Source organism: Ambystoma mexicanum, chromosome 11 (assembly GCF_040938575.1).
Source record: "Ambystoma mexicanum isolate Mex_15411 chromosome 11, UKY_AmexF1_1, whole genome shotgun sequence".
In the NCBI taxonomy this organism is placed as follows: domain Eukaryota; kingdom Metazoa; phylum Chordata; class Amphibia; order Caudata; family Ambystomatidae; genus Ambystoma; species Ambystoma mexicanum.
The window spans coordinates 1253737196-1253755090 of record NC_090934.1 but is presented as its reverse complement, the minus strand read 5'-3'; the positions used below and the strand labels follow the sequence as shown (position 1 = coordinate 1253755090).

The 17895-nt window shown below is 45.5% G+C and overlaps 1 protein-coding gene across 2 annotated transcripts in view; it reads left to right on the top strand.

Annotated features, from left to right (window-relative positions):
• The window catches only part of TRIP4 (thyroid hormone receptor interactor 4), a 1139078-nt gene that overhangs the window by 287190 nt on the left and 833993 nt on the right, over positions 1-17895 (top strand). For both annotated transcript variants that reach the window (XM_069624679.1, XM_069624680.1), the window contains 2 exons: positions 5980-6058; positions 12249-12378. In XM_069624679.1, coding sequence (XP_069480780.1) covers positions 5980-6058; positions 12249-12378 — 209 coding nt within the window. The remainder of the gene's footprint in view (positions 1-5979; positions 6059-12248; positions 12379-17895) is intronic.

Sequence of the window (17895 nt, the reverse complement as noted above, 5' to 3'; positions counted from 1 at the left end):
GGTTAGAGCACAGTCAGCTTAATATAGACATGGTCGAAATGAGACTAGATGCAAGGATGACGGAGCTGGAACTCCGGGAGGAAGAAGCGATGCTCAAAATGGATGAGCTGGAAAATAGAGGGAGGCGCAATAACCTAAAGATACTGGGATTGAATGAGTCCCTAAGGGAAACACAGACAGGAGGAGGAAAAAGTCCAGGCTGTGGTACACCAACTCTTCGAAGCAGAAGGGGGAAGAGCAGTGCAACTTGAAAGAGCCCACAGAGGGGGCAAACCCAATGGAAATGGCCCCTGCTCCATAGTGGTGAAGTTCCTGAGCTACAGAGACAGATTGGATGTTCTGAATAGGGCTAAACAACAACGGGAAATAGACTTAGAGGGCTCAAAAATCATGGTGTGCCAGAATCTCTCGAACTTTACAATTGGCAGGCGAAGGGCCCGTCGACCCCTTACAAAGTGGTTAAATGCAAAAGAGATCGGATATAGATGAGGCTACACTTTCTCGCTACAATTTGAAGCAGAGGGAATGGACTACAGAATAACGTCTGCGCAAGAGGCGGAACAAGCCCTGGGCCACCTTACAGCAGATATTGAAACTATGCCACGAAGTCCGCAAGGACCATCCACGAGCAGAGAAGTGCGAGACCTGCACGGGTCCACAAAGGATATGAAGAGGGCCATCCAGGAAGAAATGCATGAAAATAGGATTGCCGCCTTGCAAGACACCCGCGATACTGGAACAACAACTGGAACGTGACTCCAAGGAATGAACCACGTGAAAGCTAAATACGAGATACCACATTGGGTAGACAAACGCAGATAAGCAAACAATTTGCTGGAGGGGGTTAGATGAACTAGCTCCAAAGTGGCCCTCTGTGAGAAATAGGGCGTCTCAGAGACTCTACTTCAACAATACAAGTTGGGGTTGTTGACAGTTCTAATGTTAAGTTATGGGTTTAGCAAAGGAATTAACTCGTAGAAGGCAAATATGGACCAGAAGGTAAAAAAGCCAGTGTGCACAGAGATGAAAACGCGGGAAGTAGAGGTCCTTCACTCGTTTTCATCTCTGTGCACACTGACTTTTTGCCATGATGAGATGGAAATGGGAGGCAGGAAAATATACTCCTAATGGGAACAGTTGAAGCTAAGAGGGGTCTGGTTGTAGGCACATTAAACGTGAAAGGTCTCAACTCCCTCACGAAAATAACATCTCTGATAACAAGGGAATTCCGCAAAGCCTTGCTAGATGTACCCTCCTTGGAAGAAATGCGCTTGATATGTGGTGAACAGCGTCCACTGAGGGGGAGGGGGATAGGACAGGTGCTCTGGGCGTCTGGTAATGCCAAGAAGGGAGGAGTAGGTATAGCCCTACACAAACAATGCAGGTTACAGAATTGTGCGACTACGACCCTGCGCGGTTGGGGGGATAGACTGCTGGTACTGCGGGGCAGTTTGGATGGAGCAAAGCTGTTATTGGCGGCAGTTTATGCTCCCAATAAAGGGCAGGAGGAATTCCTATTAGGGCATTCAGCAAGATAGAGTTTCAAATCAGACCTGTATATCATAGGTGGGGATCTGAATTCATGGGCAAATGAAACCTGGGACAGAAAGGCAAAGGGAGATGGGCCAAAGACGGGGGAAGGAAGGCTGGGACACCTGGGAAGGGCAGTGGAGATGAGAGGCCTAGTAGATGTGTGGAGGAGTCAGAACCCACGGGATGAAGGCAACACCTTTTTCTCGCTGCCTCACAAAACATACTAGGATTTATTACTTATTCATAAATAAGGAGCAAAGCGCGAGAGTAATGAGCAGTGCCATCAAGCCAATGGGGTGGACTGATCTCGATATGGTGACCGTGAACCTGGAGATGGAGGGGCTGCACAGGCCAGATAGTTCATGGCGTTGTAATGAATCACTCTGGAGGGACCCACTCTTTGCAGACCAACTTGCTAAAGCAATAGCAGAATATTTGTAACTTAATGACACCAGGGAGGTACGCGCAGGGATGGTCTGCGATGCGGGGTAGACAACCTGGAGGGGCCTCTTGATCAGGGAGGGGGCAAGAAAGAAGAGGGGATTGATGGAGGAAAAACTGAGAAAAGAGATGGTCGAGGGTGAAGATAGGATGCATGCCACCGATTGGAATGTAGAAGGGATCAGGGAGGAGATCCTATCGAAGAGGCCCAAACTGAAGGCACTGGGGATGAGAGAAACCCTATGGAACCTGAGATATCTTAAGCAAAAGTACTCTGATAAGGCAGACGCGTTCTTGGCAACTATGCTCCGAGCACAGTGAGCAGAGAGATGGGTATCCAAGTTAGAAAGCCCCGAGGGGGGGAGACTGTGTCGCGCCAAAAGACATTGCTCATGACTTTGCGCGCTACTACGAAGCCTTGTACAGATCCAAAGCCAGCGGTGGGGAATACCCGAGGGGAGTTTGTATGCCCAAGTTCACACACACAGAAATAGAGCATCTAGAGTGCACTATAACCAAGGAAGAAGTAAAGGATGCAATATTGCATCTCCCTAACGGAAAGGCCCCGGGGGAGGATGGATACACCATAGTGTTCTGCGTATTTTTTTTATAGGAGTCTTTGCACCACACATGGTGCGTTTATATAATCCTATTCTGGACACAGGGGAAGTGCCACCGACGTTTAGTAAAGCCCTAATATCAGTAATTCCAAAAGAAGGGAGAGACCCGGCCCAATGCTCCTCCTACTGTCCCATATCACTCATGAATGGGGACGAAAAGATATTACGTGGATTCTAGCGACACGACTTGAAGAGAAGTTACCCCACATAGTACACCCAGACCGACCAAATGGGGTTCATAGCAGGAAGGCAGGGCCTGGATGCGATCCATAAGACGCTAGATCTCATGTAACGCACAAAGAGGTATTCCGATGATCAGGTTCTACTAAATTTGGACGCTGAGAAAGCCTTTGATAGGGTTGAGTGGGGATTCCTCTTTGCCGTATAACGAAAGATAGGAGTAGGAGAAAGGATGTGTCTCACGATTGGAGCAATCTACTCAGGACCCACGGCACGGGTGGTGATGAACGAGATGAAGTCGAGGGAATCTGAGCTAAGCACAGGTTCAGGATACTGGGCCCACTCTGGAGGTTGTGGAGGGTCAAAAGGGAGATGGTGGGAGTCATGACCTGGCCATCACCTCTGAGCCACATATGGGCTCCCCTGGTGCGGGACCGTATACTGGGCCATGAGAGGTTCCAGAATTGGCTTGAGGCCAGGTTGGAGAGAATAGGTCCGGTCCTAAAGAAAGATATATTTATTGATATAGGGAAACTAGAAGAGACTCTCAACATAGGGAAAATCTCAGCGCTCCAAGGTAAAGCTACAAAGGGAGACTCATCCCCAACATGTACCAGGCACTATTGGAGGCACGGGGGGGGGGGGGGGATTGACACCCATAAGAAAAAATGGTAATGTGACCTGGGAATGGAAATGGGGTGGAACAAGGGGAAAGACTATGTGCAAGTGCACACCGCACATCAGTGGCGTGTCAATACAGTGGGATCAGGATATACAAGATGTTCCCGGGGGCGGACCCTCACTGCTGCAGAAAATGTGGGCAAATGGTGGATGGACTGTTGGCACATGTGGTGGGGGGGTGAGAAGGTGCAGCAACACTGGAAGGAGGTCCTGGGGTGGATTAAGGGCCTAGAGGGAGTGGAAAGGTGGCTGGACCCCCTGCTTATACTGTTTGGTATGGAAACGGTGGACGGGGATTGGGTGAAACTCCTACACATGTCCCACTACTTACTGCTGGCAGACAGGGCATGCATGGCAGGGGATGGAAGAGGGAGGGACAACCAAGTGAAAGAGAATGGGCCTTAAGAGCCCTGGATCTGTATAGAATGGAGGAATTAACAAGACAAATACAAGATGTGACCCCAACAAGGGCAATGGAATGGGCCCCATTTCTTGAGAGGTATGACTTGGAGCACTCTGAAGATGGATGAACCAATGCTGTAGAAGGGTAGCCCGCACAAGACCCTAGAGGAATAAAAAATGAAAATTATGAATGTGCCCCACATACTGGACCTCAAGGTGGGAGTACGAACCTCATGATTGACTATGGTTGGGGGACTCACGCCAAAAGACGACAAGGACAGATATAGCGACTGGACTACCGGCTTTGAAGGTATTCCTGGGTTTTGCAACCCAGGGGTTATAAAAGATGTAAGGGAAGAAGAGGTGGGGAGTCTTGGAGGGGGGGGAGTCGGGGTGTTCACGTGTGTGGAGAGAAAATATAAATTTTTGAATGATGAAGCTTTAACTAAAGAGCAAGCTCTTGATGACACATGTTGTAAAGAAATAATGTCATCAATAAAGTTTATTTGGAGAAAGAAAAGAACTGTTGACAGTGCCAGTGCTTGTTTCCTTCTTGAGATAAGTTGTTGCAAGTGGTTTTAACATTTGTCCCTATGTAGCCTTGCTGAAGACCGCAAACTAAGACTTCAATGTTCTCCCTCTCAAGAGCAGTGTTGATGACATTGATTTTGAATCTATGCTTTCCTGTTCCTTGTCTTTGAATAGAACACATGTTACTCTTGTTTTTTTGACTGTCATTGTTTGGCCTGGTTCCTCAATCCTCAAGTCTGCCAGACTTTCATTGTAATTTCTTTTTCCTATTAGTTGATTGCAGAGTTCCCTGCCACAAATGTCGACACATACATACTTTCTGTTTATTTTAATAAAATACATGTTCATCTTTGGTCCTCTTGATATAGCATTTTTAAAAGGGTTAATTTGCTGGCCTTAGTTTCTACCGACAATGCAAGTAGAAGCTGGCTATCGCCCTTTCGTGAGGGATTGGTGCACACACACAATCATGCTGCCTGATATCAAACTTGTAACTTGTTTCTTGGGCATACCATTTAGGCGTTTAGTTGGGAACGTTCTCAAAGCTGATGGTGTTCTTTCAGGCTGCTGGAAAGTTGCACCTCATTGACCAGGGCTGGAAATGATTTCAATAAACAATACCTTTGACTGCCAGACCCTGTGCATCACAGGTATACACTTTGCCCCCTAATAATCCCAACCTCTGTACATTCTTCTTCAAATCAGTTCCATCTTCTGACTGGCCCAGGGAAGTTTGTTTGTTTATTTATATCGCACACCTAAAGCGTAGGTTTCTGGGCGCATAAACAAAGAGCAGTTCATAAATAAGTGCTGGATAGATCTGCAAGGTATGGACTTTCTGCTGATCTGTGTCATCAACCTGTAGATCACAGCATCACAACTGTTCCGACTCCGCCTTTGATCCTCCCGAGGTTAATGAATAAAATATTAAATTTGTCATTTGTCATTACCCGTCTTTTGCAGGGTATGAAAAGCAAGAACATTGGTAAATGGTGCTGTATAAATAAATATTATTCCAACATTGGAAGATTTATTATATATAAAGGAAACCTTTGTAATGTGGATGGCTCATCCAGTGCCCTTCCATCACGTCCCTTTCTCTGTTTGATGACTGACAGCACAGTAATATGCCTGATGAGTGGGAAGTGCTTGTTTTTCCAAACAATGTTTCATCACTATGTAAATGTATGTGCATTAACATCAGGGTAATCCCCGTCCTCTTCAACTCCCGGTCTCCTTCTGTAAGGTCCTCCTTTCGGCTTGCCCTTCTTCACTCTTGCCCACATGTTCAATCACTTTCAATAGGAGTGCTATTCTTGCTATACTATGTTACCTAATGGATGTTGTTTTTATCATTCTGATGAATTTGCTTAAGCTCAGCCTGCTCTCTACTGACACAGGCAGGTTCATTAGTTCTGGTAGGCAGAGCATTGCAGAAGGGGTTATCAAAGGTTTGCTTGCGCCAGAAAAGGAGAGTCTGCTGGTAGGTTGGTGGGGTGATCACTAGTACCAAAAAGGTATGCATCATGGACGTTTTTACTGGTAGGTGGTCTGATCTGTCATTTACTCTCATTTTCTTGTTTGCTCTCAGGTATGCACGAGAGAAGAGCAAGACATCCTGCAGCGTGATTCGAACAAGAGCCAGAAGCTTCTTAAGAAGCTTATGACAGGTGTGTTGTCCTCATGTCCTTCTAGCCTTTCACCTATCCCCATTATGATGTTTCACTTTTGATTCCAGATTACCGGGAAGCCTTCTGGTATAGAGACCTGTCCCACTGCCTCCTTCAACGTTTTCTTGTGCTCATTCAGAAACATCTCACAATTTAGAAGATGCAACTCTTGCACCGTTACCTTATACACCCCTAAAGTGCCATATTCTCAGGTGCTCTTGAAGGCTCTTGGATGTGTGAAGGCATCACGAAGTAGACACAGACAAGAGATTTATAGTTTTGGCTATAAACTTTTATTAGATGAAAATAAGGTTGGGGGGGGGGTGGAGGCTTAACTTGGCCTATTCTAAGGGGAATTTTCCCTACCTGCAAAAACAAAGGCAAGTCTGTGTCAGGATGTCCAAATCAAAGGTTCGGTCTGTGTCCAAACCTAACCTGGTCCTCATTTAATATGTGGAAAAATGTGTACGAGTTGAAGTATCTAATTAATGTGTTCAATTACTGTTCCGAGCTTCTCCCATCTCTGGGCTTGCAACAGGGGTTCTCTTTCCCACACTTCAAGAAAGTTCACAATGCCAAGGGATTCCCTTCCCCAAGCTTTTAAGTCTCCCAACTTCGTCAAAACACAGTTCTCAGGGTTAAGTTCCAGTTCCTCTGATTTTACCGGTTTCACAAAGGTACATTTCACAGGATTCACTAAGCAAAAGTTCCTTGACTTGAATCACAGAACTTCCTTTATATTCAACCACAGGTTTATCTGTCGTTATTTGCATGGCTTTTCAATAGGTATGTGTCCTCGTTCTAGGCCCAGTTGTCGGACCACACATTTCACCCATTACAGGTCACTCAACTGATATACAATTCTTGACACTTCTCATCAGTTCCTGGTATACACGGTACCACTACTTGCACACCTTTCATCTGTTATTGCTTTCATGCATTCATATGGCTTTTGCCAATGTTCGGTCTCACAACTCACAAAGTTCCTTCATAGATGTATGCTGTTTTCCGAAATGTCCCCTTTTCATTTCTCATGTGGTCTTTAAATGGATTCGCAATTGCTCTTTAATATCTTCCCTTTAATTTGGTATTCAAAAGTAATTTGGTTTTGTCCAAATCAGTGTTTAAAAGTATGGGCATTCATTCATATTGGTATTCAAAATCAAATGACCTCACAGGTTTGAGAGCATGTCTGCCGTGCCCGCTCTCCACCTTTTCTAGGCTGACTCGCCATTTGTTGCGCTCTGTTCATGTCAATCTTAAACCTCCTGCCAGGTTGAGTAGTCCAAAAAAGACTAGACCGCTCACTTATTCTTTTGGTAGTTCTGCATTGCTCTTGCTTGCCTCCTCCTCGTCACAGTACCTAACTGGTGGATGTTAGTAAGTGACTCACTGAGAAAATGAGGAAGGAAATTATAATAGCCTATAAAGGCTTGAGAAAGGGAAGGTTAATTTTGAAAGGGGGATAATGTGTCTCACCTAAGGATACCCCCCTTCTCTCCCCAAGTTAACCCCCCAGGTAGTCCTCCCTCGCATATCCACCCCCAGGGTCAGGATCCGGTAACTTTGGCCTTTCTCTTGCCACCTGGGTGGAGGCATTGCCGGGGAAAGGGGTGAGGATACCCGCAGATTCCTCAGATATTTAAACTTTTACAACAATACTGAGCCGAGGGAGGAAGTCTGAGGCTGAAAGTATTACCTCCTATCCTTTACATTGGACATGTCTCGCTAACGTGATCAGGCAGGGTCAGGCACTTGACAATAATCACTCTCACCTGACACTTATTTACTTTCCCCACATGGATAAAAGGTGCAGCACGAGAGCACACTCTGAGCAAGGCGGTGTACGAGAGAAAGCTGTACTTCCAGGGCAGTGCCTCTGGGCGAATCCATGCTGGAACCAAATCCGTGAGGCTGAAAGGAACTGTGGGGCCGAGAAGGATCTACTCTTGTGGAACAACATCAGGGTGAGCTGAATGAAACGAGGCCCTATTTTCCACATAAAGGAAAGAATGCTGCTTTATCCTTCGCAGAGGCCATGAAGAGATGTCTGCTTTACTCGCTGAAGCGAGGAGGCATGATAGCAGCGGACTACAAGGACAAAGAGGGAGAGACCGATAACCTTCAGCTGGTGAGTTAGTTATTGCGCTGAAAGAAACAAAAGCCTGGCTGTGTGTTAAAGAACTGTATCCAGTACGAGTTAAAGATGAAAAGCTTGAATTTATTGGAAACGGTATTCAGTATGCGTTGCGCGCAAGACAGTGACCGCAAGTAAAACGTTTAAGAGAAAGCTGAATGAAACTGAGTAACCGAGTGGTCCGGTAGTGTTTGAAACTACCCATTCAAAAGTCTCGGTGAAAAGTAACAAGGACTTTATGTGAAGGAAAGACTAAGAACTCTTGCGCCCGACTGAGGGGAGCTGAATGTAAGTGTTAAAGGATGACTACAAGTACTAGCAGACACTGGGAAAAGAAGGTGGCATTGCAAAGGTCAAAATGGTCAGGTATGGATCAAACTTAGAGAATATCATACTGTTTAGAAAGCCTTTGATGTTGAAAGCTTGGGGAAGGGAATACCACTGAGGAAGGTTTGAGCCAAATCGAGGGGAACCTTTAATTGAAGAACAAACATTTATTGATGAACTTTTGTGTGTGAATTGTGTAAAACCCAAGACTCTTATACTGATAACTGAATACCTAAAGGCCAAGAGGGCACTGGAAGACAGAGTCAGCAACTTAAGATGTAGTCACATAGTTAAAGTGTGTCTTTACGCCATGTGCTAAAGGGATCCGAGCCCGAAAAAGGGCGATCCATATCCAGAGGATCCGTGCCCGAATGAGGGAGTTACATATCCAGATAATCTAAGGCCAAACAAGGGAGACCAAGCATGAACATTGTGATAAAAAAGGGGGTTTCAACCTGAAGAGGGAGACCCATGATGAACATTGAAAGCGAGAACTTGTGCATGTGAAAATTCGGATAGGAATGGAAATTTGAGACTTTGTTACAACAGATCCTCTGCAGTAAGAGACTGTTATTGGAAAAGAGGCTTTGGCAGAAGACCGTGATGTCTGTGCTTTGAACTCCGTCTTCGTGCCAGAGAAGCCAGAGTGTGCACGAAGCTCAAACATGCCGCCTTGTCCCACACTAAAACGTGGTGAAGGGAAGCCAACTGCTCAACTATAACGACATATTTCTTGAACACCTTTCCTTTTTTACATACGTTGTTATCCCACACCATTTTTTATTTAGATGTAACGATTGTCAATAGGTTTATTAATATAGGCCCTTTTATTTTGACAGACTCGACTAGGACTCTGTTATTATTATTTGATGGTTGTAGCTTGCTCCCATCCTTAGATTTAGATAGGCATTAAATTAACCCATTTGAAGTTCAATAAACACCCTTGAACTGTGATAACTTGTGTCTGTCTGGACTGTTTGATACCATGACTTCCTTACAGCACTCACTATATCGCTCTATAAAAAGTGTCCCAATTAAAAACTCTAAACCTCTCCCCTCTACCTGCACCCTTGCAAGTAATCATTTTACTTCCCCTATGGCTTTGCTTTAACTTGCAGGTAAAGGCTTCTCTGCCTTTCTCTGGTGGTTCCAGTGTGGTTCCTTAGCCTGACATTTGCCCTTTTATTTTGAAATTCACACTTGTGCCTTCAGCCCTTTGCTTTGTCAGCTGGTTGAAGTATTTCTTGGACTCCAGAGAGCAGAAGCAAAGCCAATTGGATTTGTGAGAGAGCATTTCTTGTTGGGGGGGGGGGGGAAGGCGGGGGATTTTTCTGCAGGCCTCTATTAGTGCGGGGGTGTGTGTGAATAGATCTGTCCTAAGGGAGAAAAATGGGTTTCCACCAAATTAGAGCAAAATCCTCATTTGATAACGTCTGGAGCAGTCCAGATTCTCTGCAACATGAAGTTCATATAAATACCAGGCAATCTACTAGAGCTTGGCAATATTTTATGAAAACATTAAAGGGCCTTACAAACTTCCCACACCTAAAGTATTGGGATGATTACCGGGTGACAAAAGAGTGATGAAAGGGGATTCCCAGATGCATGCAGATAGTCATGAACCTCTAACCTAAACATGGGGTGTTGTTTTCCTACCCCACGCCCAGTCTATTAGAACATGGAATTATTACCACACGTAATTTTTAAATAAGGGAGGAAAACCATTAAAAATGGATAGACCATAACGGTCAGTAGGATCATTCGAAACAAGATGACGCAGCGCTGGGCCAAAAACAGGACCCACTGTACTTTGAAACCCATACAGTAAACAAATGTTAACAGTTGTACATTATACTCAATGTTAATGGCAAAGAGTGAGCTGCAGTTATTATTATTCAGAAAATATAAAATCAGTGTTACTTTCTGAAGACTCCAAGCTGTCCTGTAAATCTTAAGACCCCAAGGTGGGATCCGAGGAAAATGTTACTGTCCAGGTAAAAACCTTGGCATTAGTCACCAAGTTTTTAGAGCTCCCAAAAGATTTGCCTGGACAAACCCAGTATTTTGCCGCAGGTATAAGACAAATGCTCAGTACGTTTGCTGTTTACCCCATAGGTGTGCAGTAGAAGGAGCAACTAGCCATAGAGGGCAGCAGAAAATACCCAGAGATGAGTTTTCCATGAGGGTTCGAGAACCAGCAGGCGAGGAAAAAGAGGTTACAAAGGGGGCTCAAAGCCCACTCCGGTCAGTGGAAATGGTGGTGGGAGAGGCACTTGGGGGTCCTCTCAAAGCCCCACTGCTTCTGCACCCGGGGGTGGATTTGAAATATTCGGCCTAGGATTGGCAGGAGAACAGTGAGTTTGGGTGACACGTTTTGATTTGGCTGGTTGAGTTTGGGGGACTCTAAGTTGAAGGAACTCAAACCCAACACCCAGCAAGGCTCCAGATATCCCAGTGGAGCAACAAACTGGACACCTGGGTTGACAAACCCACAAAGCAGAAGCACCAGCTCCACAAAGACTGACGGAAGCATGGATGAAACCGACCAGTGCTCCAGGATAGCTCAGGGGAGCAGGAAGGGGCATCAAGCCAGCATTAAATGGTTCCATGACGGCAGACGGCGATCACAGACATTGCAACATGGAGCTGAAGCAGTGCAGCAGCAAGCCACTTGACGTCAAAGCCAGGAGGATTCCCCACCTTTTGGTTCTTGGGCCACAAGAAGTTACCAGGGATGCAGCAGCACAGAGACCAGGAAAGATGTCCCACAATTGAACAGCCATTGCAGCCAGCTGGGACGGCAGCAGCAGGCTATGGAAGAGCACAGAATGAGATCCCTGCAGCAGGGAAGGGGCAGGGTGTAAGCACAAAGGAGTGAGGGACCAGCGATTATGGCCACACAGCAGTCTTTTAGGAGTTCAGGAACAGAATCTGGGGAAAGCATATGATCTTCTATTGGTAATACATTGACTGAGTGGCTGTCCAAAACCAGCGCACCGATTATCTCACTGAACATTTTTAACTGCCAGCCAATCAGGCTGGCCCTAGAAATTGCTAAACACATTGGACCATCCACACTGGATGTAGATTTAGGGAAGTCTGGATGCCTTCAAAGCAGTCTACACTTGTTTAAACTCAAACCGATGGTGCCTTTGTAGGATCGGTCTACCTCAGCAAAACAGCCATTTGGCCATGTCCGCTGGCTCACATAAACTGAGGAACAGCCCAAAACAAAATAGCTGAGAGGAGGGCTTAGAAAATTCATTAGTATCTTGGTTTAGGGAACGCAGGAAGGTTGGCAACCCAGAAATGGAAATTCTGCCCCATCACTTTCTCATGTGATATTCTACCCCCGGATCTTGAGTGATTAATTTGGAGACAGTCAAGAGGTCAGAACAAGCGACTTATAAGAGGCTGAAGATTGTGCAACAGGTGGTTTGATTGTTTGAGTTAAGTCTTCTTTAGCTAGTTTTTAGTATGTGATCCTATATTCGTCATCTTGTGTACAGGAGGCAGGTAGGTAATGTTGGGTCTCACCTCTGTAATTTATCTGGGGTAAACATCTCTTTATGGCCCCAAACCTGCCAAGAAATGCTTGTCTTGTATCAGGTTTGCCCCTTTCATCCTTCACTCTGTGGATGTAGTCAGTTTGGCCATGGAAGATACTATGTACGTGTCTCTGCTGATTGCACTATTCCCAAAATGAACAGTTCAGCCTTCTTCTAGGTAATGATATTTCTGTGAAGACTGACGCCTTCGGCAAAGACCTGCTTCCACATCACGAGGCCCGTATAAAGTCAGGACTGGAGAAGGCGCAGCAGCACAAGGACAAGCTGTTGGAGTTTGACAAAACCAGGTGCGTTCCCTACCTTGAGACAACACCTGAAATTACTACTTAATGCAGGCCAATGACTATTTTGTTTCATCTGCAGTTGCATAATCATACAGAATATATGTTTTAGTTCATAATGTGTCCCTAATGTTTTGGAAAATTAACCATAGTTTGATATTAAACTTAAAGGTAGATGTGTGCCTCTGTGTGTACTCTGACTGACTGTTATTTCCATGTAAAATAGGAACATTCCTTTGAGTGTATTGTTTGACAAGGTCAGTGCCCTGAGCTTGTCCAGGGGGTATGGGAACCCCTCTCAGCCTGGGATTGGAGGCCTAGCAGGGGGAAATCAAGATCCCTAACCTAGAGGGGAAGGGTGGCAGTTGGAAGGACCACTTCTTCAAAAATCAAGCTTTTCAAGTACTGTACTGACTTGCATCACCCCATGCCTATGACCCAATATGGTGGCAAAAACCACAAATCCGAAAGGCGAACACCCTCAAAGCGTACAATCGGCAGCACCCCACACAAGACTCATGAGCACTCTGGTGGAGAAAGAAACCCCAATAAGAGACAGCGACCCGGCTTCCCTATAAGCAAACGGAGGTGCAGGAAGGAGAAGGAGACCAGCCAGAATGTAAGATGGTAGAGGGGAGTGAGGAGGGAGTAGTAGTATCATGGATACAATAGTAACATCAAAGGGTTGGAGGCAGAGGAGGAAGATGCAGGGAGTAGGAGTGAAGACGGGTGGAGTTTGAAGGAAGAGAGTAGTGAGAGAAGATAATCAGTGTGAGGGAGAAGAGTACAAGGGTGGGATAGAAATGAGACTGTATAGGCAGAGTTTCTGTAAGGCACAGTACAATACCCATTTGAAAAAATGAATGAGGGCGAGGCGCGCACTCCAGGTCCTGGTCAATTAAACATCTTGCAAAAATATATATTTGGGTTAAATCCCAAAATGTACAAGTATTCACCAGGGTTAAATCCCATCTGGTGCAAATCCCAAAGATGAACAAATATTAACAGGGTTAGATCCCTTCTGCTGCAATTCAGTTGCTCAGTATTATCAGGGTTAGATCCCATCAGCTGCAGTTCTGTTGTCTGTAGTTGTTCTCCTCCAAGCGCTTTCTTATCTCAAATATTCATCAGGGAGGCTGTGTTTCTTTAACAGGTGTTACCGATTAGACTCAAAGGATTCTGGTAGCTGTAGTGAAAATGTTTTTTCAGTTCATGTGACCAGGGACCGACACCCCTCCAAAAGCACAAGTCCTTCCCAAGTTTGAGGACTGTAGCTGATGGGATCTAACCCTGTTAATACTGAGCAAGTGAATTGCAGCAGAAGGGATCTAACCCTGTTAATACTTGTTCATCTTTGGGATTTGCAGCAGATGGGATTTAACCCTGGTGAATACTTGTCCATTTTGGCATTTAACCCAGATATATATTTTTTGTAACAGGTTTAATTGACCAGGACCTGGAGTGCGTGCCTCGCCCTCCATTTTTTCACTCAATACCTATTTTAAATCACTAACCACTCTATAGAGTTTAGGAAGTCCATGAGTGCTTTTAGACGGAAGCCCTTCTGCCTTTTAGGTCTTTACTTCTAGTATTAGTAAGATCTCTGACAACAGTAGGGTGCCTCTACGGTATATACTTACCTGGACAGCAGGAATGCCTGGGCTAAGGAGGATTGGTGCTTTTTAGATGAGGCATGCTCCTAGGGCCCTGGAATATCAAATAAAACCCCTGGAAACGTCTCTGAGACTATTTCTAGGGCAACTGAAAATATGTTGTTGGAGAAGCAGACGGAACTCCTTGGGCCCAAGTCAAAATGTTCGCTTTAATACTTCTAATGCTAGCATAGATGTGGGTTTTCACCCCCTCCTGCTTGTTGCATTTGCAAACATTTGCATGGACATGGTGCAAATAATTTTAGTCCGGTTGCCTTACGTATGGATGTATCCTGATCAACATTTTGGGGACACCGCCCTTTCATGACCTAAATACTTCATTTGGGCAAGAGAACATGTAAATCTATGTATATTGGAATGTAATGCTAATGCCTAACATTGACAGTATAGCTAGAAACTAAGTCATCCAGTGAAAACCTCTTGGATAAGCTAAATCCAAAATCTGAATATAGGGGGTAGAACCTTCTCTGCCTTCACTCCACAAATATGAATTGAACTGCTCACCTCACTTGGAACCAATTTCAACTACAAGAGATCCAATTGAACTGTTAAATGCCCCTTATTCAAGGTAGACTTTCCATGCACCCTGAGATTGTACCAAGAGCCTCTCATCCAACCCAGTTCGTCACCTCTTCGGCCATGATTCGCAGCCAGCTACCCTCTGATCAGGTGATGATAAAGATTCTTGTGACAACCGAGTCCCAATCCATAGTGAGATGATGCACTAATTAATCCATCCCTGCACTGCACAAGACCATTTTATGCTGCAGTGGTGCACTTTGACAACAAAGCAGATTGAACATAATAAATAGTCCAATAGAAATGTACTTTGCTCTGCATGGTACCTGGATTGGCTGAAGACTCTATCCGGTTAATTGTTTTCCTGGACGGTGAAACAATTTCTGTTGTAAGTTTGCACTATAGAAAATACTAATGAAATAAACACTAGACCACTTAACTAATCTGCTGGCCGGATTCTGCCTCACAACTGTGATGTTCTTATACAGTTTCGTTTTTTCTGGCATTCTGTTATAAACAAAGTATGGTAACACCTACCTTCTTGTGGACTGTAGCATGGAACTGATCTAAAGCAGACATTTACCTGCTTGTTTCTCTGAAACTTGCGGGAGCACCATCCTTAAACATACATGCTATTTCTAGTCCCCAATATATATGATTACAAATACAGGCTTCTATGGTACAAAATAATTACATTCCCACATGAAAAATGTGCTTTTATCCTATGTCTGGCAAGAATGGTAAATGTTGGCCAGGCATCGGTCAAAGCAAATATTCATTGCCCTAGAAAGAAACACTTTGTGTAACACTAGAAACGAGCTAATGACGTCAAGGCTATCACCACGCAAGAAGACCGTCTTTTCCAGATTAAGATCTCAGAAAAAAAATGAACAATTGGCAGTGAGTCAAAACTGAATGCCATCACACAAGAATACAGTTTGCTGTCCCGTTCCCCCTCCCAGTCCCCTCATCCTCTACTGTTATGTTCCTCAATGTGCCCTAAACCTGAAGCTGTATTCTATGTAGAACATTCTTCCTTTGTGGGTCTGTCCCCATCGCATCGCACTGCATCGCTTTGCTTACCTCTGTTGTTCCTAAATAGTCACTTTATCTTCCTGTCCCTCATCTTTGCATCTGGCACCCTCCACCCACAGTGCCTGTCGCCATGTGTCACATCAGGTAAGCTCTCCTATCGGGGCTCCTGCTATGACACTGGGTTTTTGACTCCCTTTGTGGCTCTACTGGGCCCCACACTGCAGTCTCCACTGGTGGTTTTCCCCCCGCAGGCCCATAGCACTGTGCCCCCCTCCCTCAGTAAGTAATTGGTCCCGCTCCACACCACACTTGTGTGTGTGTGTGTGTGTGTGTATGTATATATAATTTCTGAGGCTTGTGGAATCTGCTTAGATCACATGCTATGCATAGGGCGACATCTAGTGGAAGCTGCAGAGTACTGCAGTTGTTTTCAAAATTCGAAAAGGGACGTCGACAGGGTGTGCCAGTAATACTATCCCTAGTGTGATGTCCACTGTACCCATGGTCCTTCACGCCTCGGGGTGCCTCGGATTGTTTTTTTCCACCATCGTGAGTGGTAGCTTATCGCGGAGTGCAGTTTCGGCTAACGCCATTTACTTTATCAAAGTTTAAAAATAGTTACTCTTCCTGTCCTTTTTCGACCGCCGTGTTTTGATGCGGTGAAGAATCAACGATCGAAGGACAAGAACTGTCGGATGAAGAAACTTCTATGGATTCCTTTTGGCCTTGGAAGGCCAACGTGCCTAGGCCTTTACAGCAGGGAGAGTGGGGGACGGTCATTTCACAATGTATTTCTCCACCCCTTTCCTTTGTCGCCCTGCTGCCTGCCCCAAACATGGATAGGACACCTTTTAAATTTTGCCCATCCTGTAATAAAAAATGTCTGTGGATCGATAAGCACAAGGTGTGTAACCTGTGTCTTAATCGGGTCCATGACAAAGGGCACTGTCGGGCTTGCAAGCTCTTTCGACCCTAGACCCTTAAAGCTTGTAGGTCGAAACGCTGGGCCCATCACGCCATGCAGGCTGAGGCCGCCATGGACGTGGAGGGTGCCTCCCGTGACGCCGTCCTTTCGGACGCCGAGGGTGACGGGGAACTTCCACGTTCCCCAGTGCTAGCCCCCGACCCTGGAAGACATGCTGGCGGCTCTGTTGTGGGGACTACACCCGGCGGCAAAAGCACTACATCTCCCAACACTAAACACATGCCCTGTGGCGATGTGTCAAGCACACGCCAAGATTCGGCATCTAGGGGGCAGATCTGCGGATTCTCTGTTCTCTGGGCACTCCAAAAGTCGATCGCCTCATGACAGGTCCCATAAGACTAAAGAAGTCGCCCATAAATCCTTGTCTTCCGAATGTCGAAAGATGCGGCGGAAGCCTATATCGACTGCCAAATGTCAGAGGACGCGGCGAAGACCCTTTCCAGTGCCGAAACTCGATCTGTGTTGTTGAAAACAACTTCTAGTTCAAAGAAATACTCCTCTAAGAGCTATAATCATAGAGATAAGCAAAAAGACAAGGATAAGTCCCACAAGGACAAGTCCCTTAAGGACAAACCTCATAGTGAAGGGCCTACGCCTGCCGAGACACTATACAGGAGATTGATGAAACCCTACAGGATGATGGGGAGGGCCCTTTAAGTGAAGCCCTACATAATAAGGACTTGCCTACACCTGCTGTTCCTTACACTGGCATTATCCCCAGCTCTGCCAAATGGTCATTTAAGGACATAGAGTAACATCCAGAATGACTTTCTTTGCTAACTTCTTTGAAGAGCACCCAAAAGCCTTTGAGAGCTTACACAATACACCCCCCACTGATCATGCTTCTACTTCTCAGCCCCACCAATCATCCAAGCCATCAGGAAAGAGTTCTCTCCTCTCTTCTGATCCTTATATGTCTACTGCCAAAAAGTCTTTCACCCCTGCAGATCTGTATGATATACATGCAGAACACAGAAGAATATCAAGAGGAGGATCAATACTATGACGTAGAGGATGAGGGGGATAATAATTATGATGAGGCAGAGGTCTATGCTATGGACTCTCCAGTTCCACAGGATTTCCCGTTACCGGATTCCCCAGTGTATAATCAACCCCTGTTTAATCACATTTTGGTCAAAGCAACTGAGCACTTCGGCATTGAGACTCAAACTCAGCAGGACAAGGATTTTGTCGAATATCCTGGGGGACAAGAAAGCTGCCACCCAGTTTACACCCATTTTGAAGTCCATTCAAAGAAACATCCAACAGTCACTTGAAACACCCAATCAAACAAGGGCAGTTAACCCAAGA